Source organism: Zingiber officinale, chromosome 1B, assembly GCF_018446385.1.
Source record: "Zingiber officinale cultivar Zhangliang chromosome 1B, Zo_v1.1, whole genome shotgun sequence".
In the NCBI taxonomy this organism is placed as follows: Eukaryota; Viridiplantae; Streptophyta; class Magnoliopsida; order Zingiberales; family Zingiberaceae; genus Zingiber; species Zingiber officinale.
The window spans coordinates 1,309,246-1,333,620 of NC_055986.1; the positions used below are offsets into that span (position 1 = coordinate 1,309,246).

At 37.1% G+C, this 24,375-nt stretch overlaps 4 protein-coding genes, 1 long non-coding RNA gene and 3 other non-coding genes across 8 annotated transcripts; 4 read left to right on the plus strand and 4 right to left on the minus strand.

The window, feature by feature from the left end:
• Positions 1 to 1,867: 1,867 nt before the first annotated feature.
• On the plus strand, positions 1,868 to 2,565 carry LOC122046206. Its single transcript, XR_006130192.1, has 2 exons — positions 1,868 to 2,295; positions 2,391 to 2,565. It is a non-coding gene; the product is annotated as an uncharacterized LOC122046206 (long non-coding RNA).
• Positions 2,404 to 5,193, minus strand: LOC122046197 (aspartic proteinase 36-like). The gene is made up of 10 exons (XM_042606773.1): positions 4,859 to 5,193; positions 4,461 to 4,590; positions 4,132 to 4,388; positions 3,834 to 4,061; positions 3,581 to 3,743; positions 3,387 to 3,463; positions 3,174 to 3,270; positions 2,977 to 3,043; positions 2,807 to 2,878; positions 2,404 to 2,733 (listed from the first exon to the last, which is right to left on the minus strand). The coding sequence occupies exons 1-10, from the start codon at positions 5,128 to 5,130 to the stop codon at positions 2,582 to 2,584; spliced, it is 1,515 nt and encodes a 504-aa protein (XP_042462707.1). The 5' UTR covers positions 5,131 to 5,193; the 3' UTR covers positions 2,404 to 2,581.
• A 546-nt stretch (positions 5,194 to 5,739) lies between these two features.
• On the minus strand, positions 5,740 to 5,811 carry TRNAM-CAU. Its single transcript has one exon. It is a non-coding gene; the product is annotated as a tRNA-Met (tRNA).
• A 132-nt stretch (positions 5,812 to 5,943) lies between these two features.
• On the plus strand, positions 5,944 to 9,156 carry LOC122046212. The gene is made up of 2 exons (XM_042606793.1): positions 5,944 to 6,315; positions 6,616 to 9,156. The coding sequence occupies exon 2, from the start codon at positions 6,624 to 6,626 to the stop codon at positions 8,865 to 8,867; it is 2,244 nt and encodes a 747-aa protein (XP_042462727.1). The 5' UTR covers positions 5,944 to 6,315; positions 6,616 to 6,623; the 3' UTR covers positions 8,868 to 9,156.
• A 303-nt stretch (positions 9,157 to 9,459) lies between these two features.
• Positions 9,460 to 17,317, minus strand: LOC122046221 (protein WVD2-like 3). The gene is made up of 7 exons (XM_042606804.1): positions 17,209 to 17,317; positions 12,612 to 12,984; positions 12,114 to 12,199; positions 11,937 to 12,036; positions 11,780 to 11,851; positions 10,447 to 10,557; positions 9,460 to 9,952 (listed from the first exon to the last, which is right to left on the minus strand). Exons 2-7 carry the CDS (start codon positions 12,978 to 12,980, stop codon positions 9,758 to 9,760), a joined length of 933 nt encoding a protein of 310 aa, XP_042462738.1. The 5' UTR covers positions 12,981 to 12,984; positions 17,209 to 17,317; the 3' UTR covers positions 9,460 to 9,757.
• TRNAA-AGC lies at positions 15,589 to 15,661 on the plus strand. The gene has a single exon. It is a non-coding gene; the product is annotated as a tRNA-Ala (tRNA).
• Positions 16,571 to 16,643, plus strand: TRNAA-AGC. Its single transcript has one exon. It is a non-coding gene; the product is annotated as a tRNA-Ala (tRNA).
• A 4,097-nt stretch (positions 17,318 to 21,414) lies between the features above and the next one.
• Positions 21,415 to 23,607, minus strand: LOC122046225 (probable WRKY transcription factor 21). The gene is made up of 4 exons (XM_042606819.1): positions 23,471 to 23,607; positions 22,278 to 23,102; positions 22,061 to 22,186; positions 21,415 to 21,788 (listed from the first exon to the last, which is right to left on the minus strand). The coding sequence occupies exons 2-4, from the start codon at positions 23,030 to 23,032 to the stop codon at positions 21,644 to 21,646; spliced, it is 1,026 nt and encodes a 341-aa protein (XP_042462753.1). The 5' UTR covers positions 23,033 to 23,102; positions 23,471 to 23,607; the 3' UTR covers positions 21,415 to 21,643.
• Positions 23,608 to 24,375: the final 768 nt, after the last annotated feature.

The window sequence follows — 24,375 nt, forward strand, 5'->3', positions numbered from 1 at the left end:
GATAATCCTTGACCATAAATTACTTGAAAATCTTCGTTTCTAGATCTTGCGTGGCTTGCTAATAATATATACTATATTTAATCTTAATCAAAAGATTTAATCATATATTTTTTACTATTCCTAAAATATTAATAAATTTTTTTCATATGTTATTAATCATAATATGTGAAACTAAAATGAATCATTATAGTGTATATTTTTTATATAAAAAATAATCAAAGAAAATTATTATTTTAAAATTATTTTTAGTATGAAAAAAATATAAACATAATTTAATTTTAAATTTCATCAAAATTAACTATTAAATGGTCCAGATTTTTAAGATAAAAAAATATTTAGAAGTTGTAAAATTTTCAAGGAAAATTTAGTTTTGCATTAATGATAAGGATGCTCACTACTCTTAAGTCACTCTAATAAATTCATCTTTCCACTAATTTACATATTGAAGTTACTACTAGAAGTTTAAAGTCACACGTTAATCATGTTAGAGAATTGGATTTGATAAGAATATTTTAGACCAGTCCTAGTGGATCTATTTGAATTTTTTTTCTTAAAAAAGACCTTTTTGGAAAATAAGAAATACTTTATTTTGTATGCATGCCTACATCTCATTTAATCATTTAATGTTTATTTATTGGCCCACTTAAACATTTATACATGTAAAAGAACTAAAATTCAAAAGTAGAACACCACCCAACGTTAAGGGCACTAAGTTCCAAACATAAAAAAAAAACTAAAAAAATGGAAAGAGGAGAAACGTGCAAGGATTTTCTTGCACATTTTGACATAGACATGGCCACATTTTCTCACCTTGAAAATTTATGGATTTGTACTCACTTGGCCTAAGGTTGATAAGGACCACCCACCCACATATCATTCATTCTACTTTCTTTAATCTCTTAGTCTTATTTTTCTTAATTTACACGCATATGATTTTGAGGGGCAATATATATATGAGGAGAATTGAAGAAGAAGATTGATATCCAATTGGATAATTAGTTCTCCAAAAAAATGTTATTTAATGACTTGTTTCCTCCTAACATATAGGAAATAGATTTATTTTATTAAAATAAAGATAAATAAGCATTCAAAGACTTGTGACATGGCAAGTGTAAGGTGAACAATTGTTGACACTAGTTGTCAATTTTTATTTTGTTTCTTTAGTTTGATTGATGAGAGTTGATTAAGTAGGTGAGAAAAGTTGTTATAAATTCATAATAAAAAAAAGGTATTAGATGGTGATGAATCAAGAGGAGTGACTTTGTAGTCTTAAATTCTATTATAAATTCCTTGATGATCTAAATGAAGTTAGTCTTATTAAAATTGAAACCTTTCAAGTGATTTACATGAGTTTACAATGAGAGGGATTCAATATTAGCTGAGTGACTAGATGTAGGTTGATTGAGAACATATAATACTAAATTCCCCCTTGACCAAATTGATGCTTAAACAACCCCTTAATTGCATCACTGTTAGGTCAGAAGTTTAGTGCTAACCATTTTGCCTAATTATGGCCCATGATAGTCATTTAACAACTAAGAACTCATAATTTTTTTTAATGAAATGGTAAGAAGATAATCAGCTACCCCATTATCAAAAGTTGATTTACAGATTAATATGCTTCATCTTTAGGATGCACTAAACCTTCCTGGCACTGGTGCTAAGTGACCACCACTTCCTGCCACTAATGCTTCATATTTATCTTTCATTAAATTTAAATTCATAATAAAAATGATAAAATTAGCCTTTGATAAAATTAGCCTTTAATAAAATACGGATGCCTTATTTTTCCTTATTGGGCCAATACGGCCCATTGCGCCATAAAGCCCATTTATCACACTGATCGCCGTGGTCTGGAAAGCGCTCTATCTCTCTCTCTCCTGTGGGGCCGGGGCCGGGGCGGGTGGCGGTTCCACCTTTTGCCAAGTTCTCTGGCCGACGCCTCCGTAAGAGCATCCGGGTTAGGGTTGAGGTTGGACCGGTGAGCTCGTCGCCTTCGCCCTCGCCACTCTTCCAGTTCTAGATCTCCGCGGCGCCATTCCGATCGGGCACTGGACGCAGATCGATCCCCTCGCTCTCAGAGAGTTCTAGGGTTCGTGGCTTTGTTTCACAATTTTTTCCCAAATTGGCCGAGATCTGATTTGTTCTTCCTCGGAACCATGGTCCGTGCCATTCTTCATTCTCTAGTTGAAAAAGTTCGCATCTTTCGTCTCCCAGAAGAGAGCCATGCAGCAACCCGGCATGTGAAGCTTCTGTTTGAGAGATCCAAGGAGAAGTAGGGCTTTTCAATCTGAGGTACTGGCTCGAAGATATATGCTTGATCTAGATTTCCATTAGTTTCTGACCTAAACTTGCTCTAGAATTCAGATTGAATTGAATTTTATATGCAGAAAAGCCAATTCATAAGATGAAGTCTAATCATGTACAAACTCATCTACGTCTATTACAATCAAACTTACAAGAATTGGCAGCAATATCCATCCAATAACACCAGTAAAGAATCAATGTGCCTTGTGTGTATATTCTATCGTTAAGAATCAAAGTAATTCTATCTGTGTGATCTTCTGTCTTGGTGAGCTGCTTAGAGAAAGAACAGAAACAAGAACAAAAATCCTATGCTGGTCCATAGAAGCTTGTGGTAGACCATGTGTGATACTCCATTAGCATTGAATTGCCCAGTGTTTAGGAACTGATTCCTGCCAGATGATGTACTAACATTGACAGACTGAGAACCTGAAAAAATATATATAAATACAGGGCATGGTTTGAGCAGAACAAAAGGATTTGTAACTGATTAGAGACTTACAATCATAATTCCTCCAGCCTATGCGCTGATTAGCCAAATCATAAACAACTATCTTATCCTTTAGAACAAGGTCTGCAGGGAAGAGGATGTGCATCATAATTTGATACAGAAACACAAAAATAACAGCCACTGCTAGATAATCCAAGTGAATGAAGGTTTAGTCTACAAACCTCCTAGAATGGTTATTTCTGAACCTTTGTTGTTTTGAAAGCCTATACACCATATGATAGTATCACCCTGCACATAGATAATTGCTATTCATATCAGATACTATAATAGTTTAATGCTTTCTCGAGAAATCATACTGATAAAAGAACTCATATGATGAAGGTTGAGAATACATCAATAGCATAAGATAGTAACTTACGTCAATCCCTTGCTGTAATAGATAGTTCTCAGGCTTTAGTGACATGGAAACACTGCCCTTAAAGTTCAGTGTAACAGAAGGAAATGATTCATCAAGACTGTAATCAAGAGATGTATCGAATTGTGTTAGTAAATTCAAGACATGGCACCATGCTGTTATACAAGTCGAATTGCCCCAAAAATGAAGAAGCATCGTGCTGTGCATTGGAAAAACCTGCTGGAAGTCACAAAACACTCGTTTCCACCGGAAGTAGAGATTGATCGCACCGATGATGAAACAGAAGCAATTATCTGCAAGTAGGTGTGTGGAAATTATTAGTAGATTAGAACATAATACCAAAACAGATTCATAAAAGGTGATGATTTTCCCATTTACTTTGCATTGTTTGAAGCAACAAGCTAACTTACTGCGTTAACGAAAGGACCATAGGCCTGTTCAGCAAGGTAAGCCAATGTGGTACCAGAGTCAACAATGGTCCCTCGAGTGTCTGTTGTGGTGAACACTGATGAGTCAATGGACAGTGCCTGGCCATTGACAGTGATGCTCTCTAGATTTATATTGTAATGAGGCCTGTTGTGGCAAGTATTCAAAAAAAGGAAGAATCAGCAAACATTCATGGTACACCTGAAAGAAAAAAATCTTCTATGAACAAGGACTTACTGGGATGGCACAAGCGGGGTATAGACAATACCCGGTTCCACAATCTCTCCCAGCACCAAAATGCCTCCACCACTATCTGAACTGCTCAGGCAGTGAGAGAAAACTGAAGGTGCAACGCCTGCAGAAGACAGTTGAGAAATGACAGATAATCCGTTCTGCCCGAACCCTAAAATCCCACCAACTGCCTTGTCTGACTTCGTCAAATCCCCAGACTGTGAGTTGCTGCATCTGTATATATTAATTTAATAAGAAGAAGGGAAAGAACACCTTCTACTATTAATTTAATAGTGATATATACCCGAAAACAATTTGAGCTGACGAATTTAATGACTGTTGATCTCCTGTAATCGTATCAAAGTAGATGGTATCATATACATAATAGCCTGCAGTTCCACTCCCATCGCCATACTGGAAGGAGTAACTGCAAGCACGACGTGAAGAGCCGGAAGGACACACAGCCTCTCCAGTTTGGAGGGCAGACGTGCAACGATCATCGGAACAAGTAAGAACTGTGGAGGTGGATGACTTGTCTGGTTCATAGAAGTTCAGTTGGATCTGCATATGAGAAAATGGCAATCACTGAAGTATGATGAAGAGAAATCACAATTGGGATGCAGGAGATCTTACATTCAACCCGCTGGATATCGGGCACCCATCGCAAGAACTGCAAGTCACCCACAAGACGTCGCTCCCTGTATCGATCTGAACATAGTAGTCTCTGGCTGGGTTCCCCAGTCTCACGCGTGTATAATAAAGCCTGAAGCAGTATGGCATGGCCGGATTGAGGCAGTTTAGACGTCAACGTAAACTGACTCGAATGTTTCAACTAATTTGTCAGACATGTTTCTTGATTAGAAAGGAGGGGGAAAAGGGCTAATTTTAGAAAGCCGAAAAAAAGAAGGAATTTCAAGAACAGCTTGGGATTCGAGAACGAACATTCCGATTCGATTCTGAATCGTTGGAATTAAACGCAGAAAAGGAAGAAAAAAATAGGAACTTTCCGGAAAGAGAAAGCGCAAACGCACCCGAAAGTGAAGGGATTGGCGGAGCCCTCGACGGGGAAATCCACCACGCCGGATGTGCCCAGCAGGGACCGGCCATGGCGGGCTCGATCGCGCGCGAGGAGATGATCCAGGCGGACGCCCCTAGTCGGAAGCGCTCGCTCCAGCCTCAGGCCGGCCTGGAACGCGACGGAGTCGCGCTGAGCGGTAAACATTCCGGCGGCGGAGGCAGAAAGGAGGAGGAGGAGGAGGAGGATCGGCAGTGGAATCCGCATCTTCCGCCCACCGACGACCATCCCCGCTCCTTCTTGCCGTAATCGAATCCAAGCGAGGTTTGATCGTGCGGCATTTATAGCCTCGTTTCCTTCTTTCTCTGTTTTTGCCTTTTTTGACTAAATAAAACTAATTGCTGATTAAATTAATAAATTAATGCCAATTGGTGCTTTGCTCAATTTTAGAATGATTAAACTAATTAAATAATGAGGAATATTATGCTTCCTCATGGATTGTTTGAGCAGGCAGGAATAAAATAAAATATTACCATTAAATTTATTGGAAGGTGATGAAAATAAATAATAAAGTAGGATAAGTAGATAACTTAATGCACCAACAACAGTCGCTCATTCTTTATATAAATCTCATAATTTACTAATAAACAATATTCCTTAGTTGATTTTTTTTTTTGAAAATATACCTTGATTTTTTAAATTATTAAAAACCATGTCATATTTGGAGAGAGTAGAATCATTGGTATATTTAAGAATTATTTATTTATGTAATGTGTCAGCATTCCTGTGGCTATGCTTTTTGGGCCCAGTATTGACTCAATATGGGCCGGATTTGGGTTCGAAATTGGCCTTTAACAGACAAATCCAACAAAATACTCAAAAAAAGGTGATAAAACCTATCAGAGCCAGGTTTCGATCCTGGGACCTGTGGGTTATGGGCCCACCACGCTTCCGCTGCGCCACTCTGATATGCTCTAACAGGTGTAAATTTATATATTTGTAACTAACTAAGATCACTGCGGACGGCGACTGAGCTGCTTATCGGATCTGGCCCGTTAAAGTTCATGAAAGGGCAACCCTGTAATGTTACTGCATAATATTCTGCGTTGTGGCCGTGTGTTGACCTTAATGCCCCCTTCCCTTCTCGCATCGGCGGTCATCTCCTCCATTTCGCTTCTGCCCTTTTGCCCTCTTCCTTCCCCAAACCCTTCCTTTTCTTCCCTTCCTCGCCTTCTAAATCCCTTCGCCCTCCCTTCAAAATCTCTTCTCCTCCTCTTCCTCCCTCCTTCCCGCGTACTGAAGGAGGCTCCAAACGAGCCCTAGATTTCCTTCTCCTTCTCGACTCCGCCTGACGTGTCCCGGCTGGTTCTGCGTCGTTTTGCGACGCCTTTCGCGTTCCCTCATCAAATATCGGATCTTGGCGGCCTTCCTTCGAGGCTGGTGGTCTTCGAGTTAGCTTTTAGCGTGTACGAGGTATTCTTGCTGCTTTTCTATTTCCGGATGTTGCGTTCTTTCGGTGAAGTTTGTGTTTTGAAGCAAATCGGTAGGGTTTGGGTCGGGTTTATATGAATACTACAGCGTCGTTGGTTATGGAGATGGAAAGTTGGAATTTTGGACTTCAGATTAGCACAAAGCTGTAATTTTTCTTTCATGAGCTACGTTTTAGTAGTGACGATTATTTAATAATGGGGGTTTTCACATTGTCTATCATGGTTTTGAAGTTCGGCAGCTATTGACGGACTAGTTTTTGAGCTGTGTTGAGTGCTTTTGCAGGCTTAACAATGGCCGACCATGATTTGGTTCTTGGAAATCCTGGTTTAGCTCTCGGCCAGAACCACGAGCTAGTTATTGGTGAAGGCCAGGGTTTAGGCCTTGGACATAGACATGGTCTGGTTCTTGGCCACCCCCATGATCATGACCTCGATCTAGGCCAATCCCACAGTCATGATCTTGCACTTGGACATTCAAATGAGAGTCAACTAGTTTTGGGGCACCATCACCATCAGCACCACCACGACCATGGCCATGACGACGGCGAGGAGCTGGCTTTAGGACAGAATCATGACGCTGATCAAGATAGCCTTGCACAGAGTCACGAGTTGGGTATATCAGACAACCATGAGTTGACTCTTGCTGAGACTCATGATCTCAGCGTTGATCATAGCTTGGACCAGCTATCCGTGGACCATGAGCAGGAGCTTGCCCTTGGATTGACACAAGAGATGTTGCAGGGTCAGCTAGTAGTGTCACAGGTGTTGCAGGCCCGAGCGGTGGTTGTGAGTCCGGACCACCAGCTCACTGTGGGACAGGAGTTTGCTGATGTCAAGAGCTGTCGACGAGCTATACGGGACACAGCCATTGCTTGCCACTTTGAAATTCAAACTGTTAAGTCAGATAAGACACGCTTCACAGCAAGGTGTGCCGCTGAGGGTTGCCCATGGCGCATTCATGCAGCAAAGCTCACTGGTGTGCCAAACTTCACTATCAGGACCATCAATGAGACACATACATGCAGCGGAATTTACCATCTCGGGCATCAACAAGCATCAGTTGAGTGGGTGGCAAATTCTGTTGAGGAACAGCTTCGGGAGAACCCACACTACAAGCCAAAAGAGATACTAGAAGAGATCCACCGTATGCATGGAATAACATTGTCATACAAGCAAGCCTGGAGAGGAAAGGAGAGGATTATGGCTACAGTTCGTGGCTCCTTTGAAGAAGGGTATCGGCTCTTACCACAGTATTGTGAACAAATTAAGAGGACAAACCCAGGAAGCATTGCAAGTGTATACAAAAATCCAGAAGATGATTGTTTTCAACGACTGTTCATCTCATTCTACGCTTCAATATATGGTTTTGTAAATGCCTGCCGACCACTGATTGGGTTAGATAAGACTGTTTTAAAGAGCAAATATCTGGGAACCTTACTCCTGGCCACTGGATTTGATGGAGATGGTGCTCTATTCCCTCTAGCTTTTGGGGTGGTTGATGAGGCAAGCGATGAAAATTGGATATGGTTTTTGTCTGAATTGCATGCTTTACTTGAGGCCAATACAGAGAACATGCCAAGGCTCACAATTTTGTCAGATAGGCAGAAAGGAATTGTAGATGGCGTCGACTTCAACTTCCCAACTGCTTTCCATGGATTCTGCATGCACCATCTCACTGAGAGTTTCCGCAAAGAGTTCAGCAACTCTGCACTTGTTGATATCTTCTGGGGAGCTGCTCATGCTCTCACAGATTATGAATTTGATGCTAAAATGAGAGAAATTGAGCAAATATCACCCGAAGCTGCCTTCTGGATTGGAAGGATTCCACCGCGTCTTTGGGCAACTGCCTACTTTGAGGGAACACGATTCGGACACGTGACAGCAAATATTGTGGAGTCGATTAATGGTTGGATACTTGAAGCTTCTTCACTCCCAATAATCCAGATGATGGAGTACATCAGGCGGCAGTTAATGACTTGGTTTAATGAGCGACGTGAAGCAAGCATGCAGTGGGGGACAATCCTTGTGCCTTCAGCTGAACGGCGTGTCTCTGATGCAATAGAACACGCAAGAGGCTATCAAGTTGGAAGGGCAAATGAAGCGGAGTTTGAAGTTGTTTCTCCTCGTGAAGGCAGCATAATCGTGGACATCCGCAACCGCTGTTGCCTTTGCCGAGGTTGGCAGCTCTATGGCTTGCCCTGTGCTCATGGAGTGGCTGCACTTCTCTCTTGTCGACAGAATGTTCATCGGTACACTGAGAGCTGCTTCACTGTGGCAACATATCGGAAGGCATATTCGCAGACTATACATCCAATTCCAGACAAGAGCCTTTGGAAGGAAATGTCTGACTCAAATCAAAATGCCAATAATCAGATTGCCTTGGTAGTTAATCCACCCAAGTCACTTAGGCCACCCACAAAGCCAAGAAAGAAGAGAGTTCGCTCGGAAGATCAAGGACGGGTTAAGCGAATCGTGCATTGTAGCCGATGCAATCAAACAGGTCACTTCCGAACAACATGTGCAGCACCTGTATAATACATTGTTGGCATTCTGGTAGTCAGTATCCTCTCCTTTTCGTATATATAGATTATGGTAGACTGATAGGCTTCAAGAGGAGTTAATTTGAGTTTTTTTCTTCAATGGTAGACTGTTAGTTGTCTCATCCTCAAGGGTATAGTAAGGACCTTCATCATTATATTAGCATATTGTTTGTCTGCTTATTTATTTCAGGATTCCTCCTTAAGATATAGTGTCTGTTTTTCTTTTTGTTTGTTTTATCTGCTTCAAGGACCATCTAATAAAGTTTTGCATTTGAACTGGTAAATCCTGTATCTATTTTTTGTTCCAGATGGACAACTTTTTCTCCCTGCATAGCATTCTTCGAATCGTCTCTGCACTTGTGTTGTCTCAGTTTAAGCTTTGTTTTCGGCAAGCCAAATTATGCTTTGGCAGATAATTTTGTAAATCAAACAACAATTCATAGGTGTCCAGTCTTTATTTTTTCACTAAACAATAAAGTAAGTTTTAATCGTTTTAATGCCCATAAATTAAGTTTTGCACTAGTTGAGAAAGATATTTGAGTCAGATAGAACATTATTCCTGTCAATCAAATGGCACTACTGAAATCTCAAGAAATATTTTTTACATAAATTACATCAAACCAAACAATAACAAACAGTCATGCAGCTCTTTCGCACAAATAAATACACTCACCTCTCTTCCCCTTGGAAATAAATAATAAATAGTAAGCATGTTTCATGTTCTTATGCGCATGTATATAAGTAACACAATTTGCAGCGTCAAACATCACACACACCATCTGATCTAAAAGTCTCCACATGCATCACAAGCTTCGACACACGGCGTAAATTAAAGTCTGAGACAGTTGTGAAGTCATCTTTTTGAGGTAAATTAAAGTGCCAAACTCACTTCCCATCTGCAACATGACTGCAGCTGTGCTCTGATCTGTTGCCGATAGCTGTGCCCCTAGATTTGATGCTATCTCTCTCTTTCACATTCTTCTTCATGGCTTCAAGACAGTGGTGTGGTTCAGCAGGGGTGACATCATTGTGGCTCTTTCTTCGAGTGAGTTTGGGTGATTTCGCTCGAGTAGGAGGTACCTTTGTACAAAGAAAATGGCCTAACTTGATGAGATCATACTTACAGGAAACATTGCAATCACAGAAATGTAAGAGATGAAAGTGGTAGAAATGGCTAAAAACTTGAAAAATAGAAGAGTGGAATCACAAACCAGGCAGCAGAATAGGGGACAATATTAGAAGTCAAGACATGCTTCATGATGTAAGTGGAAGGCTTATTTTGGGATAATGCAAGACATACACGTCAAACATGAACCTTTCATTAGCTTATCAAGTAAGCAAGATGTGAAATAGCTAAGCGTCATAATCCTATGACACATCCCATCATGAAATAGCTAAGCATTATTTAAGTTGGAATTTTTTATCTGATGAGTTGAATTTTGGTAATGAACTTTGCAACGGACTCTCTGGAACTCCATCCGCTAGTAAAATGACAAAATATTTACTTTTTCTATCTTTAATTTGCTTGAATGTTGGATTACTAGGGCATTAAATGCAAAGTTCCAAGGCATTACCTTCTTTAACTCGGCCTTTGGAGGAGGGCCATCATGGTAGAAACTAGGAATAGGCTGTGCTTTGAATGTCAAACTCTTCCTCAACTCTTTCAGAGCAGCCTCGTGCTCTTCCTGATGAATTAGACAGTTAAGATTAACCATGCATTCACAATCAAAATTCCTCTAAAAGTGCTTTAGTTCAAATCAAGAAATGTAAATCGTACTTGAGAGCTGTTCGGAAATGTAACCCGTCAAAGTTTGTTCGAAAGCAACTTCTCTATCAGCCTTCCTTTCTTTTATTTAAAATTGTTTGAATTAAGTTGTATTTTGTTTAGCCCATACAGGTGTTGACCATATCCTGAATGCTAAAATAGTTATTCTAGAAATTGAACCATATATTACAGCTATGTAAACTTTTAAAATTGGCCAGAGAATGATCGGGACATTTTCAATATTGTAGAATCTCACTAACATAAGCTGAGTACAACCCATAAAATATATTATGCTTCAACATGTACTCTAAATGAAGGAAAATTAATAAAGCAATGAGCACGTAGAATTACATATTTTCTTTCTTAAATTGCATATAACTCACAGAGAAAAATCAAACAAGCTGTTCACAAAATATGCAACCAGGATACCAACTTAAATGTGATTATGTACATTTGTGACTGACAATATGCTTATAATCACCAGATCAATGCAACATAGGCTTTTAATAACGTAAAAATATGTGAGGCAGCAGCTATCGCTCTTGCATAAAAGGATTAGCATCAAGTATTCACTAGTTGCTCAAGATCAATCAAAGAAGAAATAATATTTGCTCCAGAAAACAGAAGACAGATGTTATTCTTTTGCCAATATGTGAGTTAAAAATAACACTGTACCCTTCATGAAATCTTTCAGAAAAAAAAAATAACCATGACCCTTACTGTGAAGATCTGATGGCCATTTTGTTAAGTGTCAGTGTCAATCTGATAAAAGGGTATGATGTAAAGAAATGACTGACAGGAGATTTGCTAAGAATATTATAATCTCCACAAAGAGTTTACTTCTATTTGGTTGATGCAATATAATTAAGTGTTGAATCCAATTCAACAATTTAATTTTCATATAAACTATGTTTCAGATAACCATGTTTTATGAAATTCCTCATACATGCATAGTGTCTACCATGATGTGAAAATTTCATGGGATTGAACTAACCATTTAGCACATGTACTAATAATATATATGCTATATGTAGCGTCTCATAATTGCAAGGTAAATGTGAAGAATTGAAATACTAACATTATGATAATAAAATTTTTCCATTGTCCACATCAGCGTGGCATTGGCAGAATATTAAACATACCCTTTTCCTAGCTTCAGACTGATTTTTTTCTTCCTCCAAAGCTAGGTGTTTCTGTTCCAACTTAGAATAGAACTGAAGAAATCAGAAGCCAAAGGATTAAAAATAAGTTCGTTAAAATGAGAACAGTTAAAGTAGATCTAATACATAGAGATAGTACCTCCTTTCTCTTGTCTGCACGCTCACTGCATCTGAAAGTAGGGGCAGTTGCTGCAGTAGTTTTAGGGTTGCTTCTCAAATTTCTTACAGATGGTGTAGCTCTGTGATATAGTTCAGGAGAACTGAATACACTGTATAAACAGAGTAGAGGTAAGATACAATGATGAGTAAAGGATACGAAGCAACAGAGTGAGAATCTTCAGCATCAGCTTGGATTGCATTGTGAAGTTGCAACGGCTTCCTGGATGTGAGAAGGGAGTTCCTCTGCAATGCATTACAACCCAACAGGAATAATTTCGCAATTGATCATTATTCAGATTTCCTAAATACTTTTCCAACAGAACTTTAAATGCCAAGCATAGAAGCCATATCAAAATTTGAGTTCAAAACTTGTATTCTTCTTGATATGTTGATATGCTGTATGCAATGATAATGGTGAAAAATTCCTTCCTTTTCTCTTGAACTTTTTGTTGTGCATCATCACTAGATATAACAACGAGCAACTTGTTACTAGGATCAGAAGTGGATGGTGAGAATGTACAGGAGAAGCTAAAGTGTGAAACCTAATGACATCCTATGAACTGCTTAATATACGGATGCTCTAGTTTTTATCAAGGAAAGATTAAGAAATGACATCATGGAACAGTTAACAATTTTTATACTGAGGAATAGGCACCTGAGAATAGTTTGGGATGTGTGCTGACTGATGATCATCTATGGTATCATGTTTGTCCGCATTCACAGTTAAAGAAATAACAGAGTTATGTCCACCAGAAGCACGTTTTTCAGTTGCAAGAACGAATGGATGAGGAACAGTGTGGTTAGAATGCGCATTTCTAGAATTAGCAGGCTTCGGTGCAGCTTTCTTTCTTTGATTTGATGACTTGTGAATAATATGCTTATTTTCTATTGTGTCATCATCCAAACACCGCTTACTGAGTTGAGATAGTTCTTGTTCCTGCTCCTCGTGAGAATTCTCATCTATTATGCTAACTGCATAATCTGACTCTCTATCAGAAGCCACTTTAATGATTTCCATACCCATTAACCTGCCACAAGAACCAACACAATGAAAATATAACGTGGATATATGTAGCTTAAATAACTAGGCATAAAAGATGTAAGTAAAAAAGAATACAAGCATTGAGAAAGATTTGCACAAACTGTCATATTAACTGCTGGGAAAAGAAACATAAAAACTAAAGCCGTACCTAATTAAGTACTAGAATTTCAACATCTAGCTATCTCAATCACTATGTGGGAACTTCTTCAAGAATTTTAACAATTATGTTTATGGAAAAAATTACAAAGGGTAGCTAATAGTTTGCTGCACAAAATTCTGTCAAATATCACTTTCCATTGCTAGAGGGGTTCCTAAAATCATCAATAGATCACACATGCGCAAGAGATCACATCATATATACAAAATGGAAAGAGAAAACAAAATGTAAAAGTAAAGACTCAACAAATAATTAGATGCTATAAAGAAAACCAGACAGTTTTACCCTCTAGCAGCAAGAATAACTTCATTTTATCCAATTTTATAATAAATAATTCTTCAGATGAAAGTAACAAAAAGAAGAATGAATTGTTGGTCCTTAGTGGGAACTTGAGTAAGGAGTAGTTCCTTGTTTCTAGGGTTTTTCAAACAAACTATTAAAATAAGAAACACTTCCCTTTTTAGAGGTAACTACTACTTGAGTCGGATGAAAAGAAACCTTCACGTCTGATTTTAAAAGGGGGAATCCAACCCTATAGGAATCTATCTTGATTTTTCTTTTGCTAGGCCCATAGCTAAAAAACCTACTTTCTTACTATTATGAGGTTTATTCGAATATGAAATCCAATCCCGGAAATACAGCATACCACTTTTTTTTTACTACCCAAGTCTTTGAGACATTTCGAAATTAAGAAAGAGGTGCTGTAGAACAAGATATGATAGTAAGATTAGCTTCAGTTCTTAAGAGAAAATGTTATTAAAAGAAGTCAATAACACAAGAAGACAACACTATCAGAAAGTTTATAAAAAAAATGAAATAACTACCAATTGTATGGACATTTAAGTGGTCATTAAGGGAATGTAACTTAGATGGTAGAATGCAAGCTTATCATGCAAGAAGTACAGGGATTCGTACCCTTCATCACCAATTCTGGAAAAAAAATTTTGGTAGAAAATGATTTTATGAATAGCATTGAAAATTTCACTGAAATTGTTACACACATGAAGAACAAGACTACTAGTCTACTAGGGAGCACATAGGATGATAGGAAGTCATAGAAGACATATTACTCAACAATACAAATGTCATAACAAGACTGGTAGAAACTCTGTTGAATAATATCTTGCTTAGCAATTAAAAGGTATGGGGATTGATTTCTTGAATCTCCATTTTTTCTCTTTTTTATTTTGGAAAATATCTTTCACAAACAATCAGTACAAACTCTACTAAAAAGTGTTGCGAACATGAAGAACAAGATTACAAGGAGCAGAAAAAACAGAAACAAAATATTAAGTTAAAACAAGAAACTCAAGGAAAATGTAGCAAACAACGATACAGGCGTCATAAGAAGACTGGCCAAAATTTCATCATAGGTTATCAATAAAAAAAGAGAGTTAATTGAGTATTAGAAAATTCAGCAAGTAGTTATCTTAACCAATATTAGGGAACGTCCTCAGATTTTAAACAGATAGTGCTATGCATCCAACATTTCTCAAAGTGGTAACCATACTTTTCTTAATTTTTTTTTTTTTGTCTTTGTCATTCAGTATTAAGAGCCAAGGCAAAAGGATCAATGCTATGAATGAAATTTACCATAAAATTCTGTGCTTCTCTTTATCATTGAAAGACGGGGCTACCAAGAATCACACTACCAAATGACACACATGAGAGCGCAAAGAACATCACTTAATCAGGATGGAAGAAAAGTGAAAAGGAACTGAATGAAAACATCAGTAAATGCTACAAAGAATTTCTGAGCCTAGTCATATGATAGAAGAATAACTTCAAATTTAGTAATTAGTATATCTAGTTACTTTTTTTTAACTAGAAAAATACTGATAGCAATTGTAATTATGCACTGGAACATGCATGAAGATAATGCCCTTTGGAAGATGCTAGCTTAACAGAACCAGCAAGTGATACAGAGTAGAGACCAAAATATGATAGTACGATTAGCTTGAAATTCTTAGAAGATGATGTTAATCATACAAGAACAAGTCAGTTTAACATAACCAGCAAGAAATATGACATTATACATTGATTTATTCAAGAGCGCTCCAATTTTTAGTTTTTTCCGATTAAGTAGGTAATCCACAGGACATCAGGGGGATGTAGCTTAGATGATAAGAGTTTTTCAGAGTGTAAAAAAAACATATAAAAACACTACGTTTGGATAGGAAGTTGCTACAATTTTTCACACAGCCAAGAATTAGACCAGCGTCAACATTTCTCATCTTATTAACCAACTAAATTCCGAGGAGAGATTTACGGCTAAACATAAAACTTTTGAGGGGATGTAGCTCAGACTCGCTTAGCATGTGAGAGGTATGCGGAGGTAGTAATACCTGCATTTCCAAACTGAAAAGTAGGAGTAGGAAATTGCTAAAATTGTTTTGCACACCTAAATTAGTACGAGCGAAGTATAGATCACAAGGGGATGTAGCTCAGATGGTAGAGCGCTCGCTTAGCATGCGAGAGGTACGGGGATCGATACCCCGCATCTCCAGAATAAAATAGAAAATATTTTTACACCCTCCGAGAAGTTTTTTGCTAAATATATAGATCAGTGTAAAGGAAATGGATCAAAAATGTAAAGTTAAACAGGAATCTGCTAGAATATTTTTACTCTAACCTCGAACTAAATCAGGTCAGCATTTCTCATCTTAATAGCCCACCCAAACTCCGAAGAGTTTTTTTTCTTGTTTTTTCTATCGAAGTAGGCAAAATGCTACTAAATCCACAGAAGTAGAAAGAAATGGAAATATATTATTCCACACATTTAAAGTCAAATCAAAATGCACCAGAAACACTGATCTATATGATCGAAGAATAACTTCAAACTTAGTAATTAGTATATCTAGCCACATTTTTTTAACTAGAAAAATACTGATAGCAATTGTAATTATGCACTGGAACATGCATGAAGATAATGCCCTTTGAAAGATGCTGGCTTAACAGAACCAGCGAGTGATAGAGAGTAGAGACCAAAATATGATAGTACGATTAGCTTGAAATTCTTAGAAGATAATGTTAATCATACAAGAACAAGTCAGCTTAACATAACCAGCAAGAAATAGGACATTATATGTTGATTTATTCAAGAGCACTCCAATTAAGAGTGTTTCAGAGTGTAAAAAAAACTTATAAAAACTCTACGTTCGGATAGGAAGTTGCTACAATTTCTCGCACAGCCAAGAATTAGACAAGCGTCAACATTTCTCATCTTATTAACCAACTAAATTCCGAGGAGAGATTTACAGCTAAACCTAAAACTTTTAAGGGGATGTAGCTCAGACTCGCTTAGCATGTGAGAGGCATGCGGACTAATACCTGCATCTCTAAACTGAAAAGTAGTAGGAAAATGCTAAAATTGATTTACACACCTAGAATACTACAAGCGAAGTATAAATCACAAGGGGATGTAGCTCAGATGGTAGAGCGCTCGCTTAGCATGCGAGAGGTACGGGGATCGATACCCCGCATCTCCAGAATAAAATAAAAATTATTTTTGCACCTTCAAAGGAGTTTTTTTTTGCTAAACATATAATCTTAAACAGGAATCTGCTAGAATATTTTTACTCGAACCTAGATTTGCTTTCTTAATAGACCACCCAAACTCCAAAGAGTTTGTTTTCCCTTGTTTTTTCTATCGAAGTAGACAAAATGTCACTAAACCAACAGAAGAAGAAAGAAACGGAAACATTAATTCCGCACATTTAAATTCAAATCAAAATGCACCAGAAACACCCAAAAAAAACAAGTTGAAGTCAAGAATTGCTTCAGAACAATCGGTCAAGGAAACCAGACTCAATTCAAAATTGATCCTAAATCCTAATGCGCATTCTTAAGCTGCCAATAGAAACATCGAGAATTCCAAATCCGGATGAAACCACAAAAATTCCAACAGATAAAAGAGGTTCCAAATGTGACTACCTCATCCAATCAAGAACAACCACAAACTACGATTCGATCGTTCCAACAATAGATTCCAAAGAAAACCAGCCACCAATACCTAACGAGATATAGGGCAAAAAATCAGCCTTGCGATCTCACTTTCCCCTGTTCCTCCACCGCCGCGGTCCGCCGGCCTCTTCGCTTTCCTTCCTGCTTGGGAGCTCGGTTCTCGCCCTCTCTACGGCGTCACGGTGTTGCGGTGTTGAGCTCCCTGTTACGTCATATATAGCAGCGCATTAACATTTGATGCCGTAACATAACGGCGTTAGATGGAACCTTCGCGCGCTCTGCGTTCGAGTCCTTCGTAGGTAAAGCGGGCCCCGCTTGTCGTTTCGTGAGCGGTAAGATTACCTCTACCGGATGTCGGTGACGGGACCCTGACATTAATCCGCGGCAGATAACCCGTCGCGCGAACAACTTTTAAATGTACTTAGTCCACCTATGCAAGCACACTCGAAATAATACCCGACTTCTAATTGATCTCGTACCATATGCACCATTGTCGACCTGTCGCGGAGCGAGTAAAAGGGCGTTGAGGTTACGGAGAGATTTAAGTTTTTTTTTTCAAATGCTGTTTTTTTAGTGGCCACCGACACGTAACGACCGATACGCCACCACAGACAGAAACCGGAATCCTTAGTTTCCGGTATATTACTCGTAACGCTGTATTCTTCAAAATATATATATATATATATATAAAAGGTCACCACTCATCTCCGACCCATCCGTGGCCCACCCTGGCGCTGCATGTGGGACCAGCACGAAGCGAAAGAGGGCCCACAATAAATGATTAGTTCTTTTTATTATTCTGATATATCCCACAACAATTGATTAGTTGAAAATAAATTAAAACTTTCACATAAAAAAGATAAAATGTAAGACCAACGTGAGGGAGAAGTAATTTTATGGGAAACTTGACATGCAGTGCTAATCATAAATAAAATTTTACATACAATTATTATTGATAAAAAATTTAAATATAATAGATATTAATTTATCTAATTACTTTTGATATTTTTAAGTATAAAAAATTTAAAAATAAATATAATTTTTTTAAAAAGTCAGTACATTAAATTAAAATCTAGTATATTTTCTATTAAATTAAGTATGACTTTTTTCTATCTCAATTGGATAAAAAAATATACTAGATTTTCTTTAAATGATCCTCAATTGGAAAGAAAATATACTAGATTTTTTTAAAAATGATGTTGAATTTAGGAGAAATTATATTAAGTAGAAAAAAGTCATATTCAATTTGATATAAAATATACTTGATTCTAATTTAAAATACTAAATTTAATATGAATTATATCCATTTTTAGACTTTTTATATTTAAAAAAATATGAGGGATAATTTTGATAGAAAATATATTCGATTCTAATTTAAAGTGCTGAATTTAAAAGTAATTATACTCATTGTTAGATTTTTTTTCCTAAAAAATCTAAGAGATAATTAGAAAGTCATGTTCAATTTGATAGAAAATATACTCGATTCTAGTTTAAAGTGCTAAATTTAACAAGAATTATATCCATTTTAAAACTTTTTATCTAAAAAATATAAAGGATAATTTTAATAGAAAATATATTCGATTCTAGTTTAAAGTGCTGAATTTAAGGGGAATTACATTTTTTTTTTAGATTTTTTTACTTCAAAAAATTTGAAGGGCAATTAGGTAATGATATTTGTATGAGGGAGTTGAAGCAAATAAAACTTTATATGTAGAGAGTGAAAATAAAATTTTTTGAATATGAAGATTACATACAAAGTTAACATTGTGATTGGAGAGTTTTCTCTAATTTATCGTCATTTTATTCCATTTTGTACATTTTAAATAATATAAGTTGCAAAAACTATATAAATTATCTCATGAATATAACTAATTTATTTATTTAATATGATATGGCAAAGATCTCAACCAAGAAAAAGTGGCATATGTCCCTAAGAATGTCCCTCCATATATTGATGTGAACTTCCGAACTCTTTCGAAAAACAAGTAATACCATAGTTCTCTAAACTTCATCCACAAAAAAATTTATTTTTATTAGAATTAATTAATTGGACGAAATACTATATATTGGTGAGAGGTTTATGTCCATATATATCAAAAAAGATGTCATTAGGTTGGACAGGCTGCTACATAACACCTTTTCAATTAGTCTAAATTAAGCTAAAATTTAGATGATAATTAAGTGAATTTAATTCGGGGAGTTAAGTGATGATAAGTTTAGTGTGCCAACACTACTTTATATGGAAATCAAACTAAGTATTATAATATTGAGTTAAGCTAATTGCCAAATTAAGTATTTAAGATGATAATGATGATGAAACCATGTTTGGCAAATTGAAAATTTAGCTACAAAAGCCATATATGAAAGCCACTTCAAAGCTATTAGATTTTTTTAAAAAAATAAATGCATTTAAGTTGGGACCATTAATAAATTAATGATCTAGATTGATTCACACAAATTAAAGGGAGAAAAAAACTCTATGAAAGATATGTTTGTAAACATCTCTTGTTTACATGAACACCTAAACTTAGATTGTGACATGAGATCTCAATCATATTTGCCTATATGCACTAGATTGGCATAATTAGAATTAGGATTACATATCCCATAATAAATTACTCTATCGTATGTAAAGTTTCATGAGTCATAGATGCATGCATGATTTATCAATTCATAATTATCCACTTTCTTGTTTGCCTTTAATAAAAAAAACAAATTAGTTAAGCACTGGATGATTTTAAATACGTTATCATCCAATATTTATTGTTATATGAGGAACCAATTGACCGGTTAGCAAAATAAGCCCATTAGATTATGGAACTTTGGGAGATGATTTGATCCAGTCTCCATTGATTTGACACCTTGTTTCTTGCCATTAAATTAGATTTATTTGCATCTGAACAATATTTTATGTAAAAAATATTGACCTGACTTTATTAATTCTTTCGACAGTTTATGATATTGCAAAACCATTCGATTCATATTTTGAATATAAAAGAACACATTAATATCATGATCTAGGAGAATCTTTGACAGCAGAAATATGGTTCTTCCACCACTAAGTATCTCTTTCTTAGTGCACAATTTGAGGCCTAACTCTAGTCTTTACAAGCGATTAACTTGGAATCACTTGCATTATGGACAAAGTTACATATATACAAACATAAGTTTGTGAAAGAAAGAATCAAACTAAATTTTGTTCTTTCTTCCCATGAAGACTTAACTACCAAGTTGGTGGAAGAATCTAACTAAATTTAACTCTTTCTTCCCATTAGGACTTGACTTGGTGAGTAGACATCAAATAATTGACTATGCTAAGTAAAATATTCGAACCTATAAAGTAGGATAGGGTTTTCAGAGATTTGTAATTCGATTTGCTTCACCAAATTAAAGATATCATTAATGAAATGGCCACTTGTCAATAGATTAGAGAAAAGGGAGATGGAACAAGCTTGCTTGAGCCCTAAAAAAGGCAAAAGGGTTGTGAACCTGGCTCGAGAGTAATCATATTTGTTCTTTGATTCTCAGCTGCTTGAAAAGTCTCATTAGGAACTGATGAAGTCCGTAAGCAAGCATTCGATCCATGATGGTCGAATCATGGCTGTCTCTCTTGCTTTTGTCCCTTAGGCCATGATGATTTCATCACTTATGATAGCACAAATCAAAATTGAAAAGATGGTTTAAGAAAATGATGAAGTTTTATGAGAATGGAAGTAGCCAAATTTTCCATCAGACTTGACCTTTTTTTTTTTGTTTCTGGTGATGGTGGCAAAAGAAGTGGAATCCTCTATCTAATCTTTTAGAAGCACTTCAGAAGTGATATCATCGAGTGGTGATGCAATCGACCATTAAATAAAAAGCATAATCATCACCAATTGAGATTTAACAAAACAAAAAGAAGGGTGGCAGTATGAACTAAATCCCAGAGAAGATGAGGAGAAAGTGGCATCTCATTTCTAGGCAGGGCAACATTGGAAGATGTTCCAAGAATGAAGTTTCAAGAGAAGCATCTCATCATGGAGACATGGACCACCGGACAACGTAAGGTTCGGCATCAAACCTTATCTTTGGTCACCAGAGAGGAGCCATCTGGTGGGCAACATGAAGGCAAGCAATGGCATGAATGATACAGAGAGTGGCAAGTGGACTTTATCTAACAAAGTAGAATGCGAGCGGTCCATTTCATTACCCATTTAGAGTCTTGTGCTACGTGACAGTGATTCTTCTTTTGGTTCAGACTCTGATTAAAGAGATGCGGAGAATTTCCAACAGAAAAAGACTGGAGACACGAGAGAATTGATTCCAATAAAACCACTCCATTTTCTGAACAGCGAGTAACATTTGTACATGGGTTGGAAGGGAATTCCTTGTAGTTTTCCCTCCTTTTGAGATGCAAAAATATGCTGGAAGTTGCAGAAGCTCATTCTCTAGTGGTTAAGGAGATGATTGCAATGACTAAAGAGAAAAGATGAGGAACAAGATGATCGGCTGGAGGGTGTTAATGATGACAAAATCTTTATTGCCTCTATGTTTGGGCGGACTGGGTGAGCAACCGAGCGTGGTTGTGCTCACCTTCGTAGGTAACGATCATCATTGAAGGGTCTTCCAAGCACCTTTCGACGTGTTTCCTAGCAGGGCAACCCCTCATGCTGCTGCATTTGTAGTATCCCCTGCATGGTTTTTACAGAATTGGTTATGCAAAACTTCACTGAAAAGAATAAGTGGTTTGAGCACAACTAAAACCATAAGCAGAGAAATTTCTTAACGTGGTTACAGATTCCAATAGCAAAATATTATTGAAGAGAGCCTTGAGATAAGTAAGCTAAATTATTTCAAATTAATAAAAGATGCGAAATAGTAAAGTTTTAGTGAAAGGTTATTGAATTGGTGTGCTTGATCTTTAGCTATGCATACGAATGGAGATTGGGATGAGATAGCATACCTAGGATGAGGAGATCCCTTGATTGGCTTTTGTCCATACTTCCTCCATGAATAGTCATCCGGTGGGATATCAGCAAGCTTATTACTGACAGCAGGCACCTTGATGGTTCTCTTAACTCTAAGCTTCCTGAAGATAAAAATATTGTTAGCAACAATTGAATTCAATCCTAAGAATCACAGTTCCATCTCTGAATGAAAAATAACATCCATGAACTCGCCTTCTCTTTGAGCAATGACACCGGCCACTTGTGGCACATTTTCCGTTTGCATCCTCTGCTCTACATACACACCTCCGCTTTGGAGGAGGATGCAGGTTCACTGGGTCAGACGAAGACGGTCCACCAATTAAATGGAATGAATTTCCATTCAAGTTAGCCACACTCCCATCCATGCTTAGAGATGACAAGAAGGACCTTGTAGCTGACGCAGAGGGTGTGTGACTAGAACTTTCAAATTTAAGATTAATTGCACTATTAGTTCTACGAAACATGTCAGCCTGAAGCTTCATCTGGTGGTGAAGCTGAAACCTTGGATCATTCTGCGGTGGGTGCTGAAGAAACTGGTACTGACTTGATGAGGAGGCATGTGGTCCAAGTTGATTCTCAAATAGGCTCCTTTGAGATAGTTGAAAAGGAGTCTTAGCGCTTGAATCCAAAAGCTGAACTTTCCCTTCTAAAATAGTTCTTGGATGTTGCTGGGGTGGATTGGGACTCTGCTCCATCTTTGACAACAGTTGGTTGCCTGAGAGGAGCTTATGATGGGAGGGAGATATGACTTTGTTGGCAACCCTAACTCTCCCATGGCCAGAACTGTTCGTGAGCAAAGAAACCACTTTCTTGAATCTTGTAACAGCATCCCCTGTCTCACTCAACAAGTTTGCAGACTGGGCCTTGTTTTGAGGCTGGGAGAGGAGGCTAAGAACTCTGTGACAGCTCTCGATTGCAGCTCTATTAGCTTTCTCCACCTCCTCCATCTCAAAACCACAACTCTAAATCAACCTAAAAATCCCATTTCGGACAGTTCGGGAGGATTAAAAGTTCCAACTGCAGAAATAAGAAAGATCTAAGAATTCATCCGTTCTAGACGACAAACACACATAGTGAAAAAATGATCCACGATTAAGTTATATAAGAAGAGATCTAAAACGAAGGAGCAAAAACCGTACCCCAATTTTTTCAAACAAAAAAGCACGTCGAACTCAAAACCTACCTCGGCATGCAAAAAGAGCAATCATCAATATCATATTTTGGCCACCGAACTTGATTCAAAACATCAGAAAGCAGATAACTTAAGCGATTGCTACACGGATATTCCTACTGAGCTCGACAAATGTTGAAAAATCCTCAAAAAGGGCATCAATTTGAGCACTGCAAGAAAACATGAGGATAAGAAACAGGATCAAAGAACTGACCTCGGAGAAGGGGGACGGGAAGAACCCTAGTGTCGAGTTGGTGGTGGCCTTCCGATGGCGCCCATGGGATTGGGAGGTGTGCAGGAAACACCAACAGCAGAGCAGAGAGCTTGGAAAATTTTCCCACATCGCCTCCTATTTATGACTTCAATACCCGGAGCATGAAACGAGGACTAAATTGTTATATTTGGAATTCTAAGGGATCGATTTCAAGTACAAACGTATGTTTTCGTTTCAACCCCTATATTTCACATATTTTTCAAAAATAATCGCATCTAAATGAATTTCCAATATAATACGTGATTTCGTCTAGTTTAGGATTGTATATAAATAATATACGAAAAGTTTATTAAAAAAAGAAAAAGAAAATTCCTTAGCTGTCATCACAATTATTTGCTTAATAAAGACAGAATTAATTGATGTGCGTTACTAGATTAAGCTAAATGTAGACTCTAATCTCTCGAAATCTCTATTAAATTCAGATACATTTCTATTAATTTCATAGACTCCTGTGTACACCTACAAAGTAATTAAATGATTCGAAATCTAATGAAAATCTTTTAATTGTTTTTTAATTATCATTGACTTTGACTTTACAATAACCTAATTATTTTTAATTCGTAGGTTGCATTTAACTTTTTTTTAATCTTCACTTTGTTATTTGTCTCAACTTGGATCCGTAATTTTCCCAATTAGACTTTAAGTATAACTTAAGTAATTAAATTAAATGTTCTTGTTGGTGTAATTATCTGATCAAGAAAGTCCACTTTCTTTTTTTAATTTTTTAAAATGGTTAAATTTTCACATCATGTATCTATGAAAATTCAAACAACGTCAAATTAGTCATCAACATCTCTTTTATTTTTCTCTCTGTTTTCAAAATCTGTTATTTTCTTTGGATGGCT